This window comes from Papaver somniferum, unplaced genomic scaffold (assembly GCF_003573695.1).
Source record: "Papaver somniferum cultivar HN1 unplaced genomic scaffold, ASM357369v1 unplaced-scaffold_21, whole genome shotgun sequence".
Taxonomy (NCBI): Eukaryota; Viridiplantae; Streptophyta; class Magnoliopsida; order Ranunculales; family Papaveraceae; genus Papaver; species Papaver somniferum.
The window spans coordinates 3,893,220-3,920,874 of NW_020631041.1; the positions used below are offsets into that span (position 1 = coordinate 3,893,220).

At 37.7% G+C, this 27,655-nt stretch overlaps 1 protein-coding gene and 1 long non-coding RNA gene across 2 annotated transcripts; both read left to right on the forward strand.

Moving 5' to 3' along the window:
• Window positions 1–12,161: 12,161 nt before the first annotated feature.
• On the forward strand, window positions 12,162–13,596 carry LOC113339979. Its single transcript, XR_003355219.1, has 3 exons — window positions 12,162–12,239; window positions 13,281–13,350; window positions 13,452–13,596. It is a non-coding gene; the product is annotated as an uncharacterized LOC113339979 (long non-coding RNA).
• A 3,793-nt stretch (window positions 13,597–17,389) lies between these two features.
• On the forward strand, window positions 17,390–19,439 carry LOC113339977 (indole-3-acetic acid-amido synthetase GH3.6-like). The gene is made up of 2 exons (XM_026585191.1): window positions 17,390–18,636; window positions 18,723–19,439. The coding sequence occupies exons 1-2, from the start codon at window positions 17,409–17,411 to the stop codon at window positions 19,301–19,303; spliced, it is 1,809 nt and encodes a 602-aa protein (XP_026440976.1). The 5' UTR covers window positions 17,390–17,408; the 3' UTR covers window positions 19,304–19,439.
• The last annotated feature ends 8,216 nt before the right edge of the window (window positions 19,440–27,655 follow it).

Sequence of the window (27,655 nt, forward strand, 5' to 3'; positions counted from 1 at the left end):
CCATATATCACCGGTTATGGTGACTATAGGTCGATAAATCTCCTTCCCGAGGGATTTTCTCCCTGCTCTCCTTGGGAGTTTAGTTGGATTGAGGAGGACAAAATGGTACATCTTTCTAACCTTCGCCCCTGCATTAATATTTCTTTATTTTACTTTTCATTTTTCTCTGTTTCACTGGTTTCTTCATCTCCAAATTGCCAAGTTGAAGAAGGACTATAATGCTCATAAGAAACCAGGCACACTGGAAGCTCTAAGTTCGATCACTGATGAAGTAAGAAATACTTTTTAATTTTACTTTAACAATATTGTTTCCTCTATTTCTTATCTTTATCTGTGTGTGAAGGTGGAGGGGCTAGAAATTGGTGGCACTGATGATGAAAGATCTTTTAAGGGCGAGGAGGAGACTGCTACTCGCCTGAAGTCTACTAGCTGTGCGAAGTCTAAGGGAAAAATCATTGTCTCCAAGTCTTCTTCTAAGAATTCTAACAAGAAAGATAATCCCAAGAAGAAGAGAAAGATTACATCTACTACCTCGTCTCATAGTCCTTTAGTTCCTTGCTCTCAAGGAAATGAGCTACCATTCCCTGATGATTCTACTTCAGCTTCCCCCATGACCCAATTATCTCTCATCTTCAAAGACTCCTTCGCAGCTGCTGGTGATGATAACTTAGTTCGCACCTGCCAAATGATTTCTTCCATATGCGATGCTCCCACTTTGAGTCATGAATCTCTGCGAGGATCTGTCTCAGCCATATCTCCAGAGTTTTTATTTGCTATGGATTCCGTGGTATATCTTCTTTTTTTCTTGTAGACTGGGGTGAGTTTAAGCTAATAATTCTTCCTGGTACTTTAATTATTTGAATTCCTTTGTCTTCCGGTCCTTGCAGGTGGCGCGAGCTTCTCATGCGGTTTCCTATGACTCGCAAAGAAAGAATCATTTCTTGGAGGTTGAGTGTACGAAGCTTAAGAGGGCACTTTTGAGTAAGACACATGAGGAGGATACTCGTCGTCGGGGGAACAATCAGCTAGTAGGTGTGTTTCTTTTCGCTCCCTCATACGTTGTGAACTTTTGTTGTGTCTTTATATTTTTTATATTAATTAAACCTGCAGAGCTTTATAACTTAACCGAAGAGGTGGCTAGACTTCCCGATGATAATGATGCCCTTTTATAGCTTCTTAACACCTCGGTGGACAATTTCCCCATGCGTGGTCTAGACAATCTTAGCTGGAAGGAATTGAGGCTAAAATACGAAGCCCTTATTTTTGATCATAGACCATTATTAATTTGTAATAAGGCCCTTCAACGCGCGCCCGTGATGATAAAGAGAGAATTAAGATTTTAGAAGCCAAAAAGAATACTCTTATAACTGAGAAAGATCAGGTAATCGCTAATGATGCGAAGGCTTTGAAGCACTTTCATGAAGCTCAACTCAAGATTCATATAGAAAGGGATTGTGCCATAAGTGAGAGGGATGATCTTCTCGCTCGTGAAAATAAAATTCGCTCTCGTCTTCTAATAGAGAATGATACTTAGTTTGAATTGGATGCTAGAGTCCTTGCTAATGCTAGGTTGGGGTTGGCTACAAATGTTAGTTTAGAATCTGACCATGCATCCCTGATTAAAACCATAATTTCTGAAAAAGAAGGTTTCTCTTTTTCTTTGTTAATAATTTCGCTCTTGCTTTATCTCTTGAGTTATGTGCGTGCGATTTTGACCCTTGTTCTTATCTCTTCGCAGCCGCTGAGAAGGAATTTCTTGAAAATGAGCAGAAGTATCAGAGAGATATTGAAAGCTTACAGGTAAAGTCTTCTGCTGATATTGAAAGGTTGGAAGCAAAATTTGTAGTTCGTGACACCAAGTGTCGTCGACTTAAGAAAAAGCTCAAAGCCATCGTTTCCAATCTAACCAAGGACGCTATTCGCATACGTGACGGAGCTATTAAAGAGGAAGTAGGCAAGCTTTGCTATGAACATCACATTCCCGTCTCATTATGAGTTTGAGGCTCCTTCAGAAAAAGAAGAAACTTCCGAAATCTCAGATAGTGATGCTGAATATGAGGATTCTGATGAAGAAGATCATGACTCTGAGTTTGATGAAGATAATGTTGGCAAGAAGTAGTTGTCAGCTTCTCTCCTTCTTTCATGTTCTTTGTATTATACCCTCGTCTTTGTACATATACTGAGTATCTTCCATCCTTTAATAGATTTCACCTTATTTATGCTTCTCCCTCCTTCTCCTGTTTGTTTATCAAAAGAAAGATATTTTCTTTTCTAATAATTTGTGTTAGTTTCAGCGTAACTTATAAAAGCAGATATAATAACCTATGTGCGTGAATTTATCATACGGTAAAACATGTGCGTGAGTCCATCATGTGCACGAATATAATAATACACGTGCATGAGTTTATCACATGTGCGAGTATACGATTGCTATCATGTTTGACACGAGGAAGTTATGCTAGTGCGAATAACATATATGATTTTATCACATGTGCGAGTATATGATTTCTATCATGTTTAACACGAGGCAGTTATGCTAGTGCGAATAAAATATTCATATTATGTTTATAATCCCATTCTTGCCTCTGTTATTCGCGTGAGTGTGATTGCCTATGTCAAATCCTCAATTATGCATGTTACCTTTGTAATTCAAAATCATACCTTTGTATTTTATGGTGTGATCATACCTTTGCCTTTGATTTTATTTCATCCTGCAAAAATAACGTTAGTACGGTCTTTTGTGTCTGTTCGTGAGGTCTTATTGAGCCTCCCTAATTAGAGGTCTTAATCAGACTCCCCTGTTAATAGGACTTATCTTTGCCTCAGGTATTCATTTTGGTCGTGCGACGATATCGCAGGATATATCTACGCTTTCGCGCAGAGTCCCATTGATATCGTCTTATCATCTTTCATATTACTTCCTACGCAGGATTTTTTATGCACCAATACGACTGGTATATACTCTTGTTTGAGTTATAGTCCCATGATATTGACGTCTTTTGACACAATTCAGCTCCCTAATGGAGGGTGTCGTTCTTATCTCCCCCTGGTTGCCCTTTCAAGGAGGCGTACCCCTACCGGGTTGGGGTTGGCAACTCACATCCAGTGATGCAACAACCAGTTGTTTTAGCGGTCTCTTTCGAGACCGCACCCTAATTGGGGTATCTTGAGGACCGAGTGTATCATATCCAGGAATTTCCAAGAGCGGAGAGGTACGCTCCAGACGCCCCCGACACCCTTGGCTCAACCGTGTACCGCGGCGCCCTGATCGAGTTTCTACACTCCATGATAGAGAACTTAGTACCTTAGTCTTTCAACTAAGGAGTCCCTACCGGATAGGCTTTTATTTCTCCCCCAATATCCATGACTCAAGTTCCAGGAATGACATGGTTTTTTCCCGAGCCATGCATTACTAGGATTTTCCCAACTGTGACACGCGTTAGGGCTTATCGATATTGCCTCTTGCACAAGTGCGAACTAGGGTGCACGCCACAATTGGATACCTAGCCTCCCTAGTTAGAGGTTTTAAATTTTGTTTCCCCCTAGTGAGGTCTTATTTTTTCCTCGTTTTTTCGCTTGCATGCGAGGAGTATTCATTGTAGAAGAAATAGAAATTTTCTATTAATAATCTTTTCTCGTACAATTCTGATTTTCCTTTCTCTTCTTTATTCGCACAAACAGGAATATCTTTACTAATTTATAATAATCTATTAGCTACTTCACCCCTTTTCAGTTCTTCACCCACTTCTCATATAGGTAGTACTTTTGAATTGGTTTTGTCGTGCGTCCTAACTGTAAAACTGCTTCAGATATTTCTTGTTATAAAGAATATTCTCCATATTTCTTTCGTCTATTTCGATTAACTTGTACACCCCATTACCAACATATATCTTTACCACATAAGGTCCGGCCCATGTTACTTTTCCGTTCTTCTTATTCGCTTGTTTGCTATATGGTGGTACTTCGCTCATGACTAATCCTCCAGGTTGGAACTCTGCCCTTTCAGATTTCTTCGCATATTCATGCTTTTTGCTATCTTGAACGTCCACATCCGAATTTTTCTTGTACTAGTTCCTTCCTGGTTCTTCTTTTCGATCACAACATCTTCTTTCTTTGACAATTCCTCACCTTTATGATAGTCATCAACTTCTCTTTCTTTTTTCTATGAAATTCACCATCAATCTTTCGCACGCTTACTTTCTTATGCGTCACACTTCCAATTTCTTTTCTTATTCGCACGCCCTTCACTTTTCTCAACATCAATTTCATTGCATGTTTTCGCTTCATTAACATATGCTCAGATGATTCCAACGCCTTGTGGTAACGAAAACCTGATACACTGATGATATGCGAAAGCCACACCGAGAATGCTATGTAACCACGGTCTTCCAATTAATGCATTGTATTGATATTCGATGTCCACGACACAAAAGGTTAATTCTGTAAAGATTGCCTTAAGAGGGATTCGCATGGTAATCTCCCCCTTTGGCTTGTTGGCGGATCCATTGAAGCCGTATATTTTATAAGTTGAAGGAATGAAATCTTCATCTTTTCCTCTCATTATCTTATATGTATGATAAAACAAAATATCCACCGAGCTCCCAGAATCAATTAGTATCCTATTTATCTCCCATGTGAGATCCTTTTCACCTTCTTCCTTGACCGGCTTTTATTTTGGTATTATTTCTAACTTAACTGCCAGTGGACTCTCATAGAGTTCGCCTCCTCCAGATACTTCTTCTGCGCTAAATGTGATTGGTTGTTTCTGCCATTCTTTGAGTTTTGGTATCTTTGCTAGGTTTATTATCTCATTCCCTTCGGCATCCCTCGCAAATACGCGGCTTAACACATTTTTGTGGAAGTCTTCTATACTTTTGAATGAGTGTATTATTGAGTTACATTGTATATTTTTGGAATTCTCTCCCACTTCTATTATAAAGGTGTTTTTTCCTTTGTCCTCTACTAACGTCTATCCACCTGTTGTTGATTGCGGTTGTGGTGGAGGTGGTAGTGGTGTATCTAGGAAGTGGTTAAGCTTTCCTTTCCTAATCATTCTTAATATTATTCGTTGTATGTTTTTACAGTTATTCGTTGTATGGCCATAAAAACGATGATAAGCGCAGAATTCTTTATTTCTTCTTCCCGATGGTGGTTCTTTCCCTAGATTAGGTGGTGGTATTATATCCTCCATTAATATAATAGATTCCCAGACTTTATCCATTGTTGTGTTAAGAGGTGGCATCTTGACCTCCTCATAGGCTCTGTAGTTCGTGTATTGATTGTAATACCTCATATTTCCTCCATATACGTCTCCATGATTGTCGTATCTTGCGAATTTATTGTTTCCTCCATGATTATTATATTGCCTCTCTCTGTATTCTTTCTCATACATTTCTTGGTCTCTGCTACTCATGGATACCTGCTTTTGTTGATCTTATACGATTAACTTCTCTTTGCTTCCCTGCGAAGTGCTTGCAAGAGCGTTCGTCATCCTTGGTAACAGACTTGCATTTTCTATTCTTTCGCTCGCGACTGCAACTGGGTAGGACTCCATTTCCCTCTGCTTTTCTTCAAGAGCGATATATTCTTCTTGGTATTCGCACAGCTCTGCCATCGTTATTTTGTCTTTTATTCTGAACAGCTGTGTGAACAACAGGTCATTTAGAAACAAAGCATTAATGAATGCTAGGATGATATTTTTTTCATCCAATCGCCCTGCCATTTCTCTTCTCATTGTCCTCCATGTGTGGGTTATATCTCACAGGCTTTCATTCCTTCTCCTTCGTAGGATGAATGCTTTTTCAATTCCTGTCTTTAGCATACTGCTGCTAATGTATTATCCCAAGAACAAACTCTGCAGAAGGTCGAATGATTTTATTGAACCCACTGGAAATCCATCAAACCAATTCAAGGCTTCTCCTGCGAGGCTTGCTGGAAAATACTTGCATAGGACTGCGTCGTTATCCTCATACTGTAACAAAGCTAAGATGTATGTCTTAATATGTTGGATCGCACATGTAGATCCATCAAAGATTCTAGGAAATGTGGGTAGCGTGCACTTTATTGGTATTGTTACAGAATGTATTTGACTCGCGAAGGGTGTCCTTGTTTCTTCTAGCTGCCTCCTTCCTCCTTCTTTCCCTTTTGTTACTAATTCTCTAAACTCTGTTATTTCTCTTAAAATTTCGCCATTCGGGAATATGTCTTCTTCTTGTTGTAGTCTATGTGTTTTCAACCGGGCTTGCCTCAATCTGTTTTCATGCCTGCTTTGTCGTATGGCTTCTTCTATTTCTTTCCGTTCTTCATTGTCTCTTCTTTCTCTTCGCCTCTCCCTTTCATTTCTCGAGTGCTCCTGTGAAGCTTTATCCCTCTCATTTTGTTTCCTCAGCATCTCTCGCTGCTCTTCATCATGCATGTGTGTTCATCCTATCATACTTAGACATACCGATATTCTATGCGATGGCGTTCGTGCTCCTCCTGCGAGTTTTCGTTCACTTGAAAATTGTCATCCAAACTATTATCCATAAATTGTCCATGTGTATTATCTCCATGCTCAAATCTACTTCTCCTAGTGGTACTCCTGCTTGTTCTCGAGCTCGCACGTGTTGTTCCGGATCGTGATTGTGACCTTCGCTCTTGTAATCGCTGATTTTCCACTCTTATCTCATCAATTTGTCGCGTCAAGTTCGCGCGTAGTTCCTCTTCTCTTATTCTTTCCTCAGCTAATCGCTGCCTTAGTTCTCCAATGGTTATGTTGTCTTCATTTTGTCCTATTGCTCCTTCCTGTTATGTTCCTTCTTCATTTTCTTCTGTGGTATATGTATCCGTAGTGTGAACACTTACTTCATCAAGATTTCTTTGGATGTTCTCCCTTGGTTCCTGCTGGATCTGAGATCTGATCGGTTGAGGTATGTTATTCCTCCTTCCCATTCTTGATGTCTCTGCAATTTCGCCTCTTCTTCTACCTGCAATTCTTCTACTCCTCCTAATTGGTGTTGCATTTTCTCCTGCAGATGTTCGTCTCGCCATCTTGTGTTCCTGAAATAAAAAACCCTAAGCTTATGCAAATCCAAAACTTCATTCCTAAATGAAAATTGCGTTTTAAATGAGTGAATCCAAACGTCTAAACTCCGAGAAAATAATCAAACACTTTCACAAAAACAAGGACAACAAGAATTTTTTCAGGAAATCAACTTAAAACTTTCACAAACAGGTACAATCCCTTTCCCGAGATGTATTCTAGCGCCAAAATGTAGTAGCAGAAAATCCTACTACTACACCCCTTAGATAATCTATACAATAAACTAGGAAATCAACGTGAAGAACACTTAGAATTTTTTTTATTAAGTTTAGAAATCAATACAAAGAAGTAAAGTAAAACCCTTAACTTGGGGAGCAAACAAATTTCTCTCTCTTAAAGTTCTATCTCTACTCTTAAAAAGATCTCTTCCTCAACACAGTGGTAGTTAGTCCTATATATAGGAGTTTTACATAATAGAGGACATCTAATAAAGCCGCTATTTTCGGGTTTATCGTGTGATGCTCTCGCAGGCTTACATTTGGATCTTCTCGCACATGCTCTTAGATATTCGCACTGACTTCGCACTTTACTCGTGACCTTATGACGTCATTAGCTTCGTCATCCGGAATATACTACGTGCGAGTACGTTCTCCCCCTTATAATAGTATCCCTTCGCATAATACCTATGAGTGCGATATTTAACCCCTACAAAAGTGAACTCATTCATATCTCGATCAAAACCAACTGCATACATATGACTTTTTGAAAAATTTATTCTAAGGAAAGAAAGTAACTCAAAGCATAAAAGCATTTGACGTATACACTGAACCATCTAATATTTGATGTTTGATGAGAAACGTGGTATGAAAATTGTTTTCACCTTTTTTTTTTTGAAAAGAAAAAATTATATTGAAGAGAAAAATATTTACAATATCAAAACCAGTTCACTCACAAGCATTACATGTAAATGACAGTGTCCCAATGAATTTGGTTAATACTATAACCTGTAAACACCTCATTCTCAAAACACCATAAAATAAGTGTGTTCATAATGCCCATAATTATCTCATCAACGGTCTTGTGTCTCCCCCCAAACACTCTTGAGCTTCTCTCCTTCCAAAGAAGTCAAAGAATAGCATAGTTAACCAACCACTAAAGTTTCCTGCTTCTTCCTTGTAGATTATTCGTCCTCCAAGCTTCAAAGTGATCCATTACAGTTACAGGGAAAGTCCAACACACTTTGAAAGCCTTAACAAAGAAGTTCTAAACCTGTGTATCATAAGAATTTTTTTCACCGTTATAAAGGTCTTTATACACATCTATACCTATTATTAGAGGCGTAAAATTTGTGGTGCCAGCACGAACACGACACAATACAACACGCTAAAATTAGAGCAAACATGACATAGCATGTCACCTGGCACAAAACGGGGACAACATGACAGTGTGTCGTGTTGTGCCAGCCTAATCGTCAACACCGACACGATACAACACGCGACACAAGATAAAACTCGACATAATACATTATATTATATGTATCACAAAAAATATTTATTCTAGCTAATTTGGGCCCACTCCATTTTAATTTATAGTAGTTTTATTTCTTTCTCTCTCCTCTCTTTTCCTCCTCTCTCTCAAAAAAAAAATCCTTAGCCTCCATTAATTTCTTGTTCAGATAAGGACCAGATCTGAGCAAGATTTCTTTTCCTTTTTAAGTTTTAACTGAATAAAAGAAGTTTTCTTTTGTTTTTGATGTCATTTGACATATTTCTTCGCTATTTTGAGTGATTTTTCTTCGCCATTTGGGGCGAATTTCTCTTTGTTTCGAGGACGATTTATTCAATCCTTGATCGTTGGTTCGCGAGTTGCTATTCTCGATTCAAGAACATCAACAATCCAACACGGTATTGCTTAGAATCCATATTCAATCCAAGGGATTTAGGGCATCCGGGTTCGTTTGGATTTACAAGATTTTGGGAAAATAAATCCTTTCTTATAGGAGTATATCTTATTGAAGAAGAACAAAATCATATTAAATGGTTGTAATTGATTCCGGATTATACCATCATTCTTCCCTACTACGTTTACAAATATTGGTTTTCTTTACGGTATATGTCTCTTTCTCTTTGCAATTTACCTGTAATTGATATCTTCATTCGTATTAGGGTTCTTATTATCTTGTATTTTTGATGTCTTTGTCAATCTTGTAAGCGATCATGTAATCACATTTTGATTTGAATAAATTGAAATTGTTGATTGACCAAAAAAAAAAATAATTTATTTTGCTAACTAATCTATACGACAATATATAGAATTTAAAGATTTATAATAATTAAAATATTTAATTGTAAAATTGATGTTTTAAATATATAATTTCTAACATTCAATTCATAGTAAAATAAATAATGATACAACTTCTACGTATATTAAATCATATACTCGTTTTTTAACTTTACGAATAAAATTCATTAATTTTGTGTGATAATGGTTTGTTTTGCAAAATTTATAATAATTATTAAAAATCCATTAAAATACTCGTTGGATATTATTAAAAAATATTAAATTAGTATGTAGGCAGTCCGCAAGGCACAACATGACACGTCATGATTATCCGTGTGTTGCACTCGTGCACCATGCCGTGCTTTTTTCTCTTTTTTTTTTTTGACTAAAATGTACATCACAGCGCAACACACCTTAAATTAATCCTGGCGGGACACATCAAGGCACACCAGATATGTTTTTTCGTGTGCCGTGCTAGCACAACACGGCGCATTTTACACCTTACCAGTATGGACTTTTTTGGATATCTCTCCTCCTTTAAAATGCTAAGTCATATGATCTCCCACGTCGCACGATGAATGTGACACCCCCTTAAAATTAAATTAGACAAAAGGTTTGGGGCATTAGTAATTCTGGAGAGGACACTTGGCGAGACTCTATTGGTCGGGACATTAAAACTTGGATTAAAATCTGTTTACACCCTGTATTTAACTGACCATTTGTAACCCCGTTAGCAAAAACGTGTGTAGACAATACTTTTGTCAGAATTTGTGCCTAAATAATTTATTACACTCTGTTTATACCGAGTACTTAACTGGATGTTTAGTAACACCGTCAAAGTGGACGATACTCCCGTGAAAAACTACACCAAACCATTCTTTTTTTTTTGGTAACTAAACCAAAACATTCTTAACTGGACGAAGCTACTCTTCGTTGTTTATTCTTCTCCTCCTCCTTATTTGTTCTTCTTCTCTTCACCTACAATTGAAAATCGAAAAATAAATGGAGGATTTGAGATCATAGAAGGAGGGAAATGATCACGAATCGAGTGATAGTGATTTGTGAGTTTTTGTGGTTGATTCAACATAAAAGGTAAGTCCGGGTGTATAATTTAGGGTTTCTTCTTTGTTGATTTATTTATTTCAAAAATTGATTATTGATTGAATAGTTAGGGATGGGTTTTAAGAATATGACATGAAGAGGAAGGTTATCATGCTAATTTGAGGGTGTGAACTGAGAAATTAATGAATTAGGATTGCGGTGTTGAAATAGAGAAATTAGGGTTCATAGATTATAAATTGCAGGAATTATAATGGTTGATGTATGTTGATTTATGTTTGCTTTGTGTTCTTGATGTTTGCAGGAAGTTTATGAGGTAAAGTTTGATTAAAAGAAGATGCAGAGGAGAGGAAGAACAATGTAAACATGTGGAAACCCCAGATTTTTAAAATCTGTAATTTAAAAAAAAATCAGATTGAGTTTTAATTTGGTGTAGGTAGATTGATTAAAACCAGATTGAATTTTCAGAGAAAATTTAGCTTCTGTTGATTTGATTGAGTATTAAAATTTAGCCTGATTGAGAGTTAATAGCTAAGAACATTTTGGCTTGATTTGATTTGATTGTTTGTATGTATAAAATGATACCCCAAAACAAGTTTTTAGAATTCTTTGCACCATTTTATTGACGGGATTCATCACAACTTTAGCTACTTTAACGGCCCGACCAGTTACCCGAGATTCACGACTGTTACATTTCTTAATGTTAGCAATGTACAAAGGTCAAATATGACCCTTTTCTTCTCAAGAAGATGACCAGGGCTCAGATGCAGAAAGCAAGTCAAAGTTTCCATTAGCAGTTGTTTGTGAGTAATGGAACTGGTAATTGGAGCTGGTGGTGCTATGTAAGTTTATGACCCGTGTTGCAGTAAAACCTCCTTCATGCTCATAAAAACGTGACCCATACTATCAGTTTTTATCCGATGATCAGGATACAACTTGCCATATGGAACAAAAAATATGCCTAACCTGTATTGGAAATGCTAAGACTTTATATACATTAATCTCAAAAAAATCAATAAGAAATATCCATTAGTGGAGGTATATCCAAAATATCTTTTATTTCCGAAGGCTTGTAAAGATGATCTACCACTGTCTTTGAATTTATACCATCCATGCAAAAGACATTCTTTAGTGGAGGTATTTCCAAGGTGTAGATGATCCAGCACTGAAACTCCATAGTACAACCTTTAAATCCCCATTCCGAATATGAACTTTCTGTGATAATTTGATCACAAATTACACATTTCAAAACAAACAAATGTTCACTGCCTAACATCAGGTGGTGATGGAGTCTGCCGAAGAAACAACACATCAAATAAATCAATTTTAAGGGAACAAAAACACAAACCCAGACCTATATTCCAGTGGTGGTGGTGGTTTTTGTTAAACAAAAAAACCCTAAAAAAATTAAAATAAGAAATACAAACCTTAATCTTTTCAATCTTAGTGGTGATTCAATATATACCTCAAATGTGTGTCAACTTGAATCGAACCCATGAATCCCCAATTACAGCACAACATCGAACTCAAAATAGCCTCATATTTGTTGTTGTTAACTGCCATCTTCATCCCCCTCAACATGAACCCATTCTGCAATTGAGCTTCGTCTTCGTTTTATGAATATGACATGAAGAGGAAGGTTATCATGCTAATTTGAGGGTGTGAACTGAGAAATTAGAGAATTAGGGTTGCGGTGTTGAAATAGAGAAATTAGGGTTCATAGATTATAAATTGCAGGAATTATAATGGTTGATGTATGTTGATTTATGTTTACTTTGTGTGCTTGTGTTTGCAGGAAGTTTATGAGGCAAAGTTTATAACATTGATTTAGGAGGCAAAGTTTCATTACAAAGAAGATGCAGAGGAGAGGAAGAACAAGGTAAACATGTGGAAACCCCATATTTTTAAATCTGTAATTTTAAAAAGAAATCAGATTGAGTTTTAATTTGGTGTAGGAAGATTGATTAAAATCAGATTGGGTTTTCAGAGAAAATTTAGCTTCTGTTGATTTTATTGAGTATTAAAATTTAGCCTGATTGAGAGCTAATAACTAAGAACATTTTGGCTTGGTTTGATTTGATTGTTTGTGTGTATAAAATAATACCCCAAAACAAGTTTTTAGAATTCTTTGCACAATTTTATTGACGGGATTCATCACAACTTTAGCTACTTTAGCGTCCCGACCAGTTACTCGGGATTCACGACTGTTACATTTCTTAGAGTTAGCAATGTACAACGGTCAAATATGAGCCTTTTCTTATCAAGAAGATGACCAGGGCTCATGTGCAGAAATCAAGTCATCTCTTAATTTAAGAATTAGTTTCCATTAGCAGTTGTTTGTGAGTAATAGAACTGGTAATTGGAGCTGGTGGTGCTATGTAAGTTTATGACCCGTGTTGCAGTAAAACCTCCTTCATGCTCATAAAAACGTGACCCATACTATCATTTTTTATCCGATGATCAGGATACAACTTGCCATATGGAACAAAAAATATGCCTAACCTGTATTGGCAATGCTAAGACTTTATATACATTAATCTGAAATAAATCAATAATAAATATCAATTAGTGGAGGTATATCCAAAATATCATTTATTTCCGAAGGCTTATAAAGATGATTTACCACTGTCTTTGAATTTATACTATCAATGCAAAAGACATTCTTTAGTGGAGGTAAATCCAAGGTGTAGAGGATCCAGCACTGAAACGCCATAGTACAACCTTTAAAACCCCATTCCGAATATGAAACTGCCGTGATAATTTGATCACAAAATTACACATTTCAAAACAAACAAATGTTCACTGGCTAACATTAGAAGTTGTTTGTGAGTAATAGAATTGGTAATTGGAGCTGGTGGTGCTATGTAAGTTTATGACCCGTGTTGCAGTAAACAAAAGGTCGTTATGTTCTCTGTTGCAGAAAAAAGGTTGAAGTGATGGGTGCCTATTGAATCTTCATCCAACAGTGATTCTATTACAATTTTTAAAAGGTGAAAATTTAGTTTGAAGTTTTTCTGTTTCTTGACACTTTTTTGGAAAGCTTTTAGTTTGGTATACCTGTTTTATCTTGACCTTGATGACCCATGTTTAGGTATTAGAGCAATCAAATGAAGATGGAGCTCAAACTTCAGGAACGTTGAAGGGTTAAGTGAGTCACCAAAGAAAATATACGTTACTAAGCTAACTTGCTTCTTTGTACAGAGGGATTTACCGCTATGAGTAAGATTTCATGTTGTTTCATTCTTTGTCTTATAGGCTGAACAGATGGGCATAGTTATGTTAGACTGAACAGATGTGCATAACATTGTCAACGAGCAGGACATTATTCACAATGACAGAGAACCCTTTGATTTGTGACTTGCAACTTAATATACAATTAGAGACTTATACGATCTATGCCAGAACCTTAATTTGTCTTGAAAATTTGTGACACCAGTATAGCTAATCTATTATTAATGACCAGTCTGATACTTTCATTTTTGTATGGTTAGCAGTCTAAAGATTTTGATTATTCAATTTGACATAATATAATGCATGTGACATTATACGTGATAACTTTTTGATAATAGGAAACAACGTTGTGAGATAGCAGACTTCAGTTTCAGCAAGTCCTTGAGGTAATGTCTATTTCGGTGTTCTTGCTCTGGGTAAAATAGCTGTAAGCAAGATATCTTCAACTTCACTAGATTAGGATTCGAAAAATGCTTTGTAATTTTAACTTTCTTGAGTGTCCTGGAACATTGGTTAGATATGCACTCTCTTGCGGAAGTTGGTATTCACCGGCATTAAGTTTATCGTTACTTTAAGCATAATGTCAAACATAATCATTTGCTTATGGACTCAATTTTTTTACATCATTTGAACGTGTTAGCATTGGAACAACCAATAAATGTTGTTATATTGTAGATAAAATTGTATTGAGCAAACTTACGATGCTTGGACAGTTCATGGAATTAGTTTTTATTGTGGATGCTTATGGCTTGTTGCTTTCGAAGTTGCAACTGCAATGACGATTCAGTCATCTTGGGTTAGTGGTGAATCTGAATTATGAGTTCAGATTTCAGTTGAGGACAAAAATTTACGGCACTCAGATTAGGGACGTTGTTGATCTGTGTTTGTTGTGGGTTTTAACTGATTAGTCAAGAGTTGGTTGGTCAATAGACACAGGCGGTGATAGATTGAATTTGCTGGTGGTAATGGGTTTTATATACATGAGTCTTTCAAGATAACTGAAGATAAATTGTTGATGTTGAAGGAAGTAATGGGTGTATTGTCCCTCGATGGGGTTAGATGAGTGTTCAGAATTCTGGGAAGTTTTGATGAAAATGGAGATGTTCGTAGTGACAACAAGTATAGGGATCTTTGTAAATAGAGTATGTATACATGAGTTACTTGGAAATACATTATTTAAAATAAGTTTCCTGTTGACGAGCCTCTGTTAGTTTTTGTTTTTGTGATTGATTAGGACAAGTGATGGATATATATTCTATGACGTGAAGTCGGATCCGATAAACATGTACCAACCACTTTTGGTTCCTCAATCAAAAGTGTTTATTTCCCATCTTTGTAATTTGCGGTTTTTAGTTCCATTAAAGGTATTTATTTTCATCTCTTCGCCGAGCACATCAAATCAAAAATCTTAAGCAACGGTGTGAGGCGAAGCCGAGCCATAAAAAAAACAAAAAAGCGACGGTGTGAGGTGAAGCCGAGCCATAACAAAAACAAAATGTATCACGATGGGGTGGGGCGAGGCGAGGTTATCACGATGGTTAAAAGAAAAAGATGCCAGATGTGTAGCGAGGGCATAATCAAAAATCCTAAGCGATCGGACGAGGCGCAGCCGAGCCACACCAAATAAAAAATGCGCATGTATTGGGATGAGGTGAAGCGAAGCCGAGCCACGCCAAATGAAAAATCCTAAACATGCATTGAGACTGGGCGAGACGAAGCCGAGCTAAACCAAATTAAAAATCTTAAGCATGTATCGGGATGGGGCGAGTACGCCCGGTGCGTAGCAAGGGAACAAAATCTAGCATTACTTAGTTCAAGCTATATATTTAAATGATACTCCTTGATTGTAACTTAGTACTGTTAACAAGTTAGAAGGTAACGTTAGACCACTCATTTGGTTAGAAGGCAAATCATAACTTCTCCATCTGCTATTATTTATTTTTTTTTGAGGAGAAAGGTTAATTGTATTAGAAAGAAAGGATCCACTACAGAGAAAAAAGAAAATAAAAGAAAAAAAAGAAAAGAAAAAAGAGAAGCACCGAAAAAAAGCACAAACAAGTGCTACAAAGGAAGCAAAGCTCTAAAGAGCCATAGGCAAGGTCGATTACAGACCAAAACAACATCCAACCAAGCTGAACATCACCCACTGGCTAGCAGGCATCTAATTATTTCTTCTTTGCCGATTTTCTTTGACCTCTGCCTAGCTTGTCAATGTTTGGTTCATCCTTCCATCCTAGCTTTCCAAGCTCCATATCCTTCCAAGATTTCTGATACTTATCATTTAGCGAGCAAAAGATGCTCGTCTCTTTTCCGCTAGTGTCTCCTAGCAAGCCATAAATTTTATCAATAATTGTAAGGGGTTTTACCTGAGCGTCATTCTTATCATGCTCCCTGCTCTTTTCCATCTCACTGTCTTCATCACATAAGTTTGCAAAAGATAGTTCTGAGTCAAGAATACAATAAGGATTCAAAACATCTGTAGCCTCCACTGTCTTATCTCCTTTTTTTTTTTTCCAGTTTTCTTTTTCTTTGGGTTTTGCCAATTTTCATCAATTGGGGTAGATACCCTCCTCTCTAAGTCCTCTGTTTTCACTCTTTCCCCAGTGACCTCATTAGATTGAGAATATACCAACTCATCATTTTTCTTTATTCCATCCGTGGTCACCTTTGTAGTCTGAGTTTCAACCACCAGAGGGATTTGCTCGACTCTGTCTTCATCTCTATCCCTTGTGTTAGAATTCAATCTTGCTGCCTTAGATATCTTCTTCGTGGAGATCGGTATCTACACTTGAATCTTGAGATCGTGAAAATAAGAAGATGGATCTTAAGATTAAAAGTGTTTATGCTGCAGCTGGAGAAACAATCTAAGAGAGGATAGAAGAGGAGATCTAGAGGTTTTTCTTTTTCCTCTCAACAGGTAGAAGAAAGTCGAAGGAGTGAAAAGAGGGGAGGGGAGGGGAGGGGACAGTGGGACACGTAACTGATGGGAGTGGAACACGCGGTGGAGAATGGAATTACGGGTTAGCGGGTGAACTTGCGAGTTTCACGGTCCGGGACGGATTAACCCGTTTACTCACAAGTCGACATTTTTCCAACACTAATCCGCTTTATTTAGACACCAGCCGAGCCGGGTACGGATTTTTTACAGGCCGGTCCGGATAAACCCGCGAATTTTAGCTTGTTTGCTAGCTCTAATGTATACCATATATGTGATGGATCATCAGCTTTGCATTGAATTAAAAAAATAAATGAAATAAACTGTAAACGTGGGTGGACCATGGTCGCAATGTTCGGCCTTTGTCGACTATCAGCATCAAATCCAAAATCGGCATCAAAAAGATTGCCTCGTGGCTGTATCGTGTATAGCAGAATATGGTGATTTGCATATTTAGAGTGAAAAAGAGAATCCGATATCTAAATGAAGTCATAAAAAAATGATTTTCTCTACATTAGTCGGAATAATGACTACTCGTGGGGTTGTTTATGGTTTACAAAAGATTGGTTCATGGAGACACAACCATAAAAATCACACCACATGGCCCGTATATATATTTTTATTTATCGTTGCCCGAAAGTTTGATACTAGCTGGCCACACTAGAATATATGCACATCACGCTATAATAATTCAAAAATACAAAATCAGAATGAAATCTTGGATAACATTAACTAGTATAGAAGTTACATATGGCCGCTCAAATTGCTTTCGTACATCATCATATGCTATAATTCTGTAGTTTCCTGTAGATTTAATTCTTCTACTAATGACACAAAAATAAGTAGTTAACGTGCACCACGAAAACACCACTACCAGATGATATGGGTACTACTACTACTAGTATCTACGAAATGATCGAGGGGAAGAACAAGAAAGCACTAGAATTCATTGAAGAAGTAACGACTAATGCTGAACAAGTCCAGAAGAGAGTTCTCTATGAGATTCTATATCGTAATGAACACGTCGAGTACTTGCAACGACATCGTTTAAATGGTCACACAGACAGTGAGACCTTTAAGGAGATGGTGCCCATAATCACTTATGAAAATCTCAAGCCTGATATCGACCGTATCATCGCTAAAGGTAATACTTACTCACCACCAATCCTATGTGCACAACCCATTTCCAAGTTTTACTGTACCTCAGGGACTTCATCTGGAGTGAGGAAACCAATACCAATAACAGAAGAAGACAATGAACGAAGAGGGTTTTTCCAAAGCCTTCTACTGCCTGTCCTAAATCAATATATACCTGGTTTAGACAACGGGAAAGCGATGTTCATTTCGATTGTACAACCTGAAGATCCAACCCCGGGAGGAATAAGACTTACGTCATCTAGTACAGGCCGTTACAAGTCAACATATTTTATGCAAGACAAGAACTTTACTAGCCCCGTGGAAACCATTCTTTGTGAAGATTTATATCAAAGCATGTACTCTCAGTTGCTTTGTGGTCTTTGTCATAACAAAATAGTAGTCCGTTTCGGAGCAGGTTTTGCTACTAGATTGGTTCGAGTCATAACGTTCTTAAAGGAACATTGGACTCACCTCTGTAATGATATACGAACTGGAACTATAAATTATGCACAAATCACTGACCCATTAGTGCAGAAGGCAGTGTTGGAAGTACTTCAGAAAAGCTCCAGTCCGGAACTTGCAAATTTTATCGAGACTGAATGTATGAGAGATGAAGCATCATGGAAAGGGATCATATCAAGGTTATGGCCTAACACTAAATATATCGAGGCTATTATAACTGGGAGCATGTCTCAGTACATTCCAACTATTGATTTTTACAGCAATGGTCTACCAATCGTTTCATGTAGATATTCCACTTCCGAATGCTACATGGGTATAAACCTTAACCCTCTATCTAAACCTGATGAAGTATCCTACACCCTCATCCCTACCATGGCATATTATGAATTCTTGCCAGTGCATGATGACAGCAGAAACAATTGCGATTCCCTAAATCTAGAGAAGGAACTCGTTGATCTTACATCTGTTGAACTGGGAAGAGAATATGAGCTCGTTATCACGACTTATACCGGTAAGTAACATAATATTGATAATTTGATACGTCTAGATTACTGTACTGTTATTGTTCACTCATCTTTTTACTGTATATTCTCATAGGACTTTATAGATATAGAGTTGGAGATGTGCTAAGAGTCTCTGGATTTAAGAACAATGCTCCTCAATTTAAATACTTGGGCAGGAATAACAAACTGGTGAGTATTGCTACCGAAAGGATTGACGAAGTGGATCTTCAAAATGGCGTGAACATTGCTGCAAACCATCTTATGAAATTCATTCATGTCTATCTTGTTGATTACACTTGCTTTACTGATACTACATCAACTACTCCAGGACATTATGTACTCTACTTTGAAATTCAGTACTACGACATTGGCAAAACCTCAATTTCTCGGTCCTTGGTATTTGAGGAATGTTGTCTCGCATTCGAAGAATCTCTCGGCAGTCACTATTGCTGTGTCCGTCACGAGGGGACAGTTGGACCTCTAGAGATAAAGATAGTCGACGAAGGAACGTTTGACAAGCTTATGAATTATGCAATCAGCCAAGGTGCTCCAGTTAGTCAATACAAAACACCACGATGCGTGAAACTTGCTCCCTTTGTTGAGCTTCTCAATTCTAGTGTTGTTTCAAATTACTACAGCCAGACTTGTCCCAAGTATAATGGTATGCAAGTATAGGGATCAACTTTGTGGCATGGAATTCTCTTGTGAATGTACTTTCACTATCTAGAGTTATCTCAAGTTTGCAAAAGATTACTGATTTGGAGATTTAGTCTTTTTTGAGTTTTTCATCCTTTCTTGCCGTACAAGTTCCCAAGCCAAATGAGTCTGTATAACTTATTGTTCCAGTCAGTTTCTTGATTAATAAAGCTTTATCTATCGTTAACTGTAGATACAAAATACCGCACACTAATAATGTATCCGAAGTAATAGTTATCAAGATCGAGCAAAGACGATAGCGTACAGCTTATTCAGAATGACGCATCGGGTGACGTCATCTTGATCACGAGTAAAGTGCGAAGGTCGTGTGATGTTATAGAGTATGTGCGAGAAGAGTCAATGTAAGCGTGCATTAATAACGCATGCCAGATCCGAAAATAAGGGCTTCATTAGCTGTCATCCACTATGTAAATCCCTATATAAGGGACCAAGCGACCTTGTATTGGGGGATCTTTTTGATAGCTTAACCAAGAAATTTAGGAGGGAGAAAGATTATTTGGAGAGAAAGTTAGGGTTTACTCATTATTCTATATCTAATTTTAAGATCTTAATGAATGTTCTTGTGATTTTATGATGATTACTTAGATTGTTCTGTAGATTACTCTAAAGGTGTAGTTGTAAGATTTTCTGCAACTACATTTGGCGCTAGAAACAGGGATGATGATTATCCTGTTGGTGAATTTCTTTAAAAACAAGTTAAGCACTATTCATAATCTTTCTCCTCTGCATTAATAATCTTCGAGAGTTTTGGAAATTTAAATCTAAAAATTTGAAAAAAATGTTTCAATTCAGAACAACGATTTCAGTAATAAAAATTTCAAGTGCATAAAAACAGATGGTGAGACAAGCGTCTACAACGGTAACAGATAGAGGAAGTGTAAGAATAGCTGGAAGAAGAAGAAGTGAAGTTTCTCAATCTTCAAAGATGGGAGAAAGAAACAATCAAGAAAATCAGGTCCAACCTGAGATGCAACATGAACCGATGCAGAATAACACCGTTGATTTTGACAGAGTAAGTGTTCATACTGCAAATACGGATTCAAAAGAATAGGATGAGCAAAGAACTGGAAATGAAGGACCAATAATAGATAATGAGGAGAATATGACCATAAAGCATCTCCGACAACGATTAGTAGCAGAAAGAAGAAGAAATACATGTGGATCTGACGCGTCAGAACAATGAGTTAAGAGAAGAGAATATCAGATCGCAAGAGAGAAGATCAAGAAGTGCAACACGTACAAACTCAAGATCCAGAACAAGAGGGAGTATATCAAGGCGTAGAAGATCAAATCGCAGAGATTCCAGACAAGAACAACCCCTAGACGACATTGCTGAAAATTTTCAGGTAGATGATAACATGCAAGATCAACGCGGCGGACATCGCATAGAGCAACAACAAGATGACGATCTCTACATACCGCTGGGCGTAAATTACCACATGGAACAAGGTCGCATAGGCAATAGGAGAGAACAAGCTGGCGAACCTTATCGCACAAATAATGATCAGGATGATGAAGATGACTTAGAGCAGGGGAGAATTATCATGAATGGAAGAGAAATGTTGAGAAATCAATGTCACCGAGAAGAGGAAGCTGAAAGGAATAAAGCATTACAAGAGCATGAAAAGCTTGAAAGAGAAAGGCGAAGAAGGAGAGAAGAGGCTGAAGAGAGAGAGATACAAGAGGCAATGCGACAAAATAAACACGACAACAGAATGAGGCAATCAACGTTGATAAGACCCATGCGACAAGATCTAGATCAAACTATGAGTAAGGATATCCTCAGAGAATTAGCAGAGGTAAGAGAAATGATGACAGCGCGAAGAGATGGAGGAAGACGGCAATTTGATGAAGCAATAGAGGAAGCGGGGAAGACACCATTCGCAAGACAGATACAACTCGCAGCAGTACCATCTAACTGTATTTACTAACATTTTTGATGGAAGCACATGCACAATACAGCACATAAGAGCTTATAGCCGATCTCTTTTATAGTGAAAAGAAAACGATGCAGTGTTGTGTAAATATTTCCCTGCAAGCTTGACAGGCGAATCCTTGCAATATTTTGAAGGATTTCCAGTAGGAACAATCCGATCATTTCATAACTTACAAAATATCTTCTTAGGACAATACATCAGCAATAACATGTTAAAACCAGGGGTCGAGAAGGTGTTCAGTCTGCGAAGACGAATCAATGAGAGTTTGCGCAACTTAACCACGCATTGGAGGAGTATGTGTAGTGAAATGGCAGGACGAGTAGATGAGAGAAACCTTATACTAGCCTTCGTTAATGCACTTTTTCCTACAGATTTACTGTATACGCAGATCTTCAGAAAAAAAGATACAATAACAATGGCAGAGTTACACGAGTTCCAAGAAGAATACATTTCCATCGAGGAAAAACAAAGAGAAATGAAGTATTACCCAGTTGCGATAACAAAATCAAGAGAGGGGAGTGCAAGTTTACTTCCAAGAACAACGAATGTTGTTGCAAGTACACCTCAAGGGAGTCAAGGAAAGAAAGTAATGGAAGAAGGGAAAAAGCTAGTAACCATGGGTAGTAGAGATCAGGAAGAATTTGAAAGAGAATACAAAGAAAAGCAGTTCAAGAATCATGGAGGAAACAATAAGATTCAAAGGCTTGATAATCAACCAGAAGGCTATGGAGGGCAAAATCAATATCATAACCAAGGTCGGAGCTAGCAAAGTAGTTTGGGAGCACATAAAGATTCCGCATCTAAACACCGCAATAGACAAAATCTGGGAAGCTGTAATCTTAATGTAAGACATCCAAGAACCACCAAATATGAGAAATGAGCCACCCCCAGGGAGGAGGAGTAGAGAATCTGTGCTTACGATCCCTTCCATAGTCATACCACCAGCAATTGCAGAAATGTAAAGAAAATCATACTCAGAATGATTGATCAGGGGAAGCTAAACCACTTTCTAGTGCAACCAAAACAGAATCTACCACCATCACCAGAAGGACATACACAAGGTATGAAAGAAGGAAGGAATACATATTTTATCGAAGTAGGGACAAAGCGAAGAATCTATATTGTAATTCCATAATACACTCATTCAAAAGCATAGAAGATTTCCACGATAATATCCTTAGTAAAGTTCGCAAGATATAGTGATGGAAGAGAGATACTCAATCTTTCGAAAGTATATCCATTGAAAGATTGGCAGAAACAACCTATTTCATTTAGCGCTGAACAAGTACCAGGAGGAAGAGAACCACACGAGAGTCCACTGGTGGTAAAGCTGGAAATCAATCCAAAATCAAAAGTTGATGAAGACTCTGTTCTGTGCGTGATTGATCACAAGAGATTCAAGTGATTGTGTACAGGTTTTTATTGAAGATTTAAGAAGATTTGAAGACAAAGAAGATATTGAAGATCTGACTTGGGTTTTACAATCTTTGGTGTGCACAATACTTGTTTCGGTAAAAGAGGATCCAATGTTTATCCTTGTAGTATATTGGATTGATTATTTGAGTAGATCGGCATCACCATGGTTCTTCGGATTAAAAGTGTTGTTGGCTTAATCTTAATCGATTACCTTTAGGTGATTGAATATAAGATAGATCTAGACCTGACGAAGGATTTTATGTTGAGATAAACGGAAGAGACTTTGTCCAACTCACATCACTTGGTTGAATAGAGTTGATACCAAATAGATTTCTTGTTCCTTTACTGGTTGGAATACGAACCAAAGGGACTAGAGCTGGCAAACGGGCGGGCCGGGGCTGGCTTGTTACGGGTTACACGGGTACGGGTTAACACGGGCCCAAGCTTGCGGGTCGCTATTCTTCACGGGTCGTCATTTCTTCAACCCGCACCCGTAACGGGTAAAGCTTGCGGGCTCACGGGTTAGCTGGTTTCTGGAGAGTCAACTCAGGTCAACGTCAGTCAAGGGTTCAAGTGGGAGAGAGTCAGTTGGTGTTAGTCGGCTGAATCCCCGAGTTAGTGTTCCGAGTCGCACCTGAACTGAATTCGGAAGAATTCAGTCTGTTTCTGGTTAGTTTCCGGCTTTTTTTTTAACAGCTCTTCCCTGCAATCATTCAACATCCTAAACATACATCTAGTTCACAGTTCATTCCATTAACAATAACATACTCAATCACTCCCTTCTCATCTTCCAAAACCCTCTTCAATCTATTGCACCTGCACTTGCTGTTTCTTCTCAGTTCTTCTTCACTAAATTGAACACAAGTAAACAACCCATGTCTCAACATATGCCAACTCCTTCTCCTCCTTCCATGATTTCTCTGAAAACTCGAATTTCACCATCTCAGCTCACCTTAATCCATTAACAGTAATTTCATAACACCACAGATCCATTTCTTCAAGATTCTTCGATAACTGCTGAAACCCATCTCCAATTTCTTCAAAACTAGATACCCATCACAAACAACAACATATTCAAAGATCGAAACGTAATTTCATTCTTCTCCTTGTTGTGAATCTCAAACCCTTGATAGCAGCATCTCTTATATTATTACCAATTTCTTCGTTTGTTCTTCGTATCACGACCTTCATCCCTGATTTCTTAAGCAGCACCGCCAATTTCTTCTTGAACCAATTTTTTTTTTAGCATTGAGCAACTATTGTTTTGTCCGTCAGGGAAAGAAAATAAGAAGAAAGGAGAAAAGAAGAAGACTATTGATTATCAGAGTATTAAAAATAATCAGATCTAAGAATTAATCATACAAATACAAAAATTACAGAAAAAATCGAATAAAAACTCCAATTTAACACAGAAATCCGAGTTTCTTAACCCAATAACTTAAATTGAATCACAAGTTCACAACCCTAGTCTTCTTCTTCTTTCATTAACTCAATTCTCTTCTCAATTTCATAAAACCCCAAATTCAATTGAAGCCCTAATTTCTTCTGGATTTCTCAATTCTAGTTCTTCACTGAAATTAACCCTAACTATTAGTATGATAATCTTCTTCTACATATTCTACTTTTGAAACACACCCTTAATCACTCACTTTTCACTTCCAATCTCCAACTCAGAACCCACATCAGTTAGCCAACTAAAACTCAGCCCAAAAACAGAAAGAAAAGAAAAGTGAAGAAGCAAATCCCCACATCAATTAGAGCTTAAATCCATTATTGTTAAGCTTCAATTCACACATGCAAAGATCAACAGACTCATATAAGAAAGTGTTTTCTAGGGTTTTTTATTTTGAGAAGGCGCAAAGAGCAGAGTGGAGAAGAAAGAAAGAAAATGAAATATTCTAGGGATTTTTTTGATTTTTATATCATAAACGAACAACCATGATTAGATTTAGTAATCATACGGTGGAAATTATTAGGACCAGACGGGTTGACGGGTTTAATCCGCGGTTTTGCGGGACGGGACGGGTTAGCCCGTTTACCCACAAGCTAGCATTTCTCCAACCCTAACCCGGCTTGTTTAGACACCAGCCGAGCCGGGTGCGTGTTTTTTACGGGCCAGGCCGGATAAACCCGCGGGTTTTGGCTTGTTTGCCAGCTCTAAAAGGGACTGATCCAAGTACGTGACTTATTTATAAGTTGGAGGTTTGGGAATACAGACGGAACTAGGTGAACTATAGGGTTAGTTACTTGGTCTCAACTATAAGAAGTTAGTGTAATTTTGTGTAGCGGCTTAATCCTAAGAGTATTCAATTCTGGACTAGGTCCTGAGGTTTTTCTGCATTTACTTTTATATTCCGAATTATAATTGTTTTATTATAATTAAAGTAAATTACACAAACGTTAATTCCTATTTACTTGATAATCAATCCTATTGTGTTTTGTTACCTTTGTATCAAGTAAACATACTTCGTTGTGGTATTGTCTCAATCTCGTATCCATAGAAGATCACACGAAGTGTGAACCAATTAGTTGTATTATCTCGACTCAGTCCATAGACAATCACTTTCGGAGAAAGGACTTATAGGTAGGAAAAGTTTTAGCTTGAGGTATATCTGGGTACCCTTGCCTTTTCAGATTTGATTCAAGACTAACGCTCACAGCTAAATCATTCCTAGCATTATCTAAGACTCTAGCAGCCCAATCAAATTCAGCATCACTTTCTATAGGAAGTCGGGAACGAATCCAATTCCCTCGCTCGATAAGTGCATTCTTCTCGCTTATGGCTCGATCTCGCTCCATTTGAACTTGGAGAATGGTTTCTTGAAATTCCTTTAAAGCTTTCGCACCTTTAAGAGCAACCTGATCTTTCTTAGAAATAAGAATGCTAACCTTAGCTTCTAAAACCTTAACCCTTTCTTTGGATTCCCAAAAGCGACGTTTGAAGCTATTACTAGCAGTTAAAGCACTCTTATGGTCAATGCTAAGAAGTTGATGCTTTTCCTTGAGCTCCTCCAAGGAAATAGTTCTTATTTCGTCATCAAAAATATTATTTAGAGAAGCATTAAGATGATTAAGAAGAGTATCATCATCAACAGGATGATGAAGGGAGCGAAATAGAGAGGATGCCTCATCAGTAAGACGGTAAATCTCTGCAAGAATACATAATTAAAAGGGAACGAAAGTAATGAACCAGTAAAAGAGGAGACGGAATAAAGAGTTACGCACCGACTAACTGATCATTCCTATTGCGAAGATCGGATATATCATTCTTAAGAGTGGAAACCTCAGCTGTAAGTTTAGCATTCTCCGTCTCAAGCTTGCGAAGTTTTATTTGATAGTCTGAGGAAACAACATAAGACATGCGGTCCATCTGCGAAGACATAAGGTAAATATCAGACATCACCAAAGACATCGAAGCGACATCTGAGTGAGTGCGAAGATGTAAAAATTACGAAATAACCAAGTGAAAATTTATAACTTGGATTTAACACTGAGGAAGCTCCGCGAAGGGATTCATGATCCAGAGAAAGGGCATCACATATTTTTGAAACCATCCCAAAAGTGCGAACTAGTTTTTCATTACCAATTACTGACATGGAATCAGAGAAAACACCAGATAGCTGCCCCATGGAAGATGTGATTGAGGGGTCTTCAGTGAGAAGAATATCATCATCACTAGAGTGGGAACTTGAAGAAGAGGGATAAAATGTTTTTCTCTTCTTGGACAGACTCTGGGAAGAAGATTCAGAAGCGGCTTTCTTGTATCTAATCTTACCCTTACCCTTGCTTTTAACGCCCACAGCTTCCACCTACGCGAATAATGAGAGATAAGAAACAGAGGCAACAATATTGTGAAGTTTAACAAAGGGTATTTCTTACTTCATCATCGTTCGAAGGTGGCACATGAGGCAATTTTTTATCCTCCTTCGAATGTTTGGCAATCTGATACCAAAGAAAGTGGTGAGAGAAAGGAAAAATAATTATAAGAAAATAAAAAGGGAAAGTTAAAGGAAAAATACCACATCAGCTTCCTCATGCCATCTGAATACCCAAGGATCATAGGCAGATAACCCCGCAGGAAGGGGAAGAGTTGAGCCATCTCCACTTCTACAAGTAATGTAGAGACCCACTAAAATGATGGGATAATCCAACCATTGGGTATCATTTGATTTGCGTGTGGTACGATTCGTAGAGTCATTAAAATCGACATCTCGCATGATTCTTTCATCCTCCGAGAGACAATCCTTTCTTTCCAAGAAAATACCCCACTTGGATGACTTATTCTTCATGATAACGAAATCATAGTTCTTGAAAAAATTCTCAAGGGTGTAATCTGCAGGGTTGATTTCCTTATGGGAAGGTTCGGGTTTCCGTACTTCTACTGGGAAAAGAGATCTTAATCCTGCCGCCCTACGAGCATGGTTATTCTAATAGCATCACCAATTAGTTGATAAATACCCCGCGAGAATTTCGCGTCAGATAGAATTTCATAAATCAAAGGAGTCTGAGGACTATAGAGAGGAATAGGAAGACCAGCGAGAAGTTGTCCTATATAAATAATAATATTCTCTTCACTCCATTCTTTGAGTGAAAACCATTCAGGTCCAAGTGTAGATGAAGGTTTTGATCCATGGGGGACGGACAGTGAGAAGCCTCTTTCACCAAATTCTCTCTTCAATCTTTTGAATTCCATTGCATTCTTCCAACCATCTAAAGGCATCTTTAGAAAGGGAATGAGGGATAATGAAAAAATAATCAAAGATAATCAAATAAACCAAAGCACGAGAAATAAGAAACAAAGTGCGAAGACAAAGAGAGGAAAAAGTGGAGAGAATGATGAATAAAGAAAAGGCGATAATCTACTAAAACATTCAATCAAATCAGAAGAACATCAGCAGAAAAAATTCCAGAACCGAAGGAGAAAAAGAAGAGAGTAAAAAGAAGAAAGAAGAAGACG

What these genes read in the sequence shown, in the direction of transcription:
- LOC113339977 (XM_026585191.1), top strand. Translation starts at nt 17,409, where the DNA reads ATGGGTACTACTACTACTAGTATCTACGAAATGATCGAGGGGAAGAAC. An exon ending in CGTTATCACGACTTATACCG is followed by an intron (nt 18,637 to 18,722) that starts GTAAGTAACATA and finishes ATATTCTCATAG; the next exon opens with GACTTTATAGATATAGAGTT.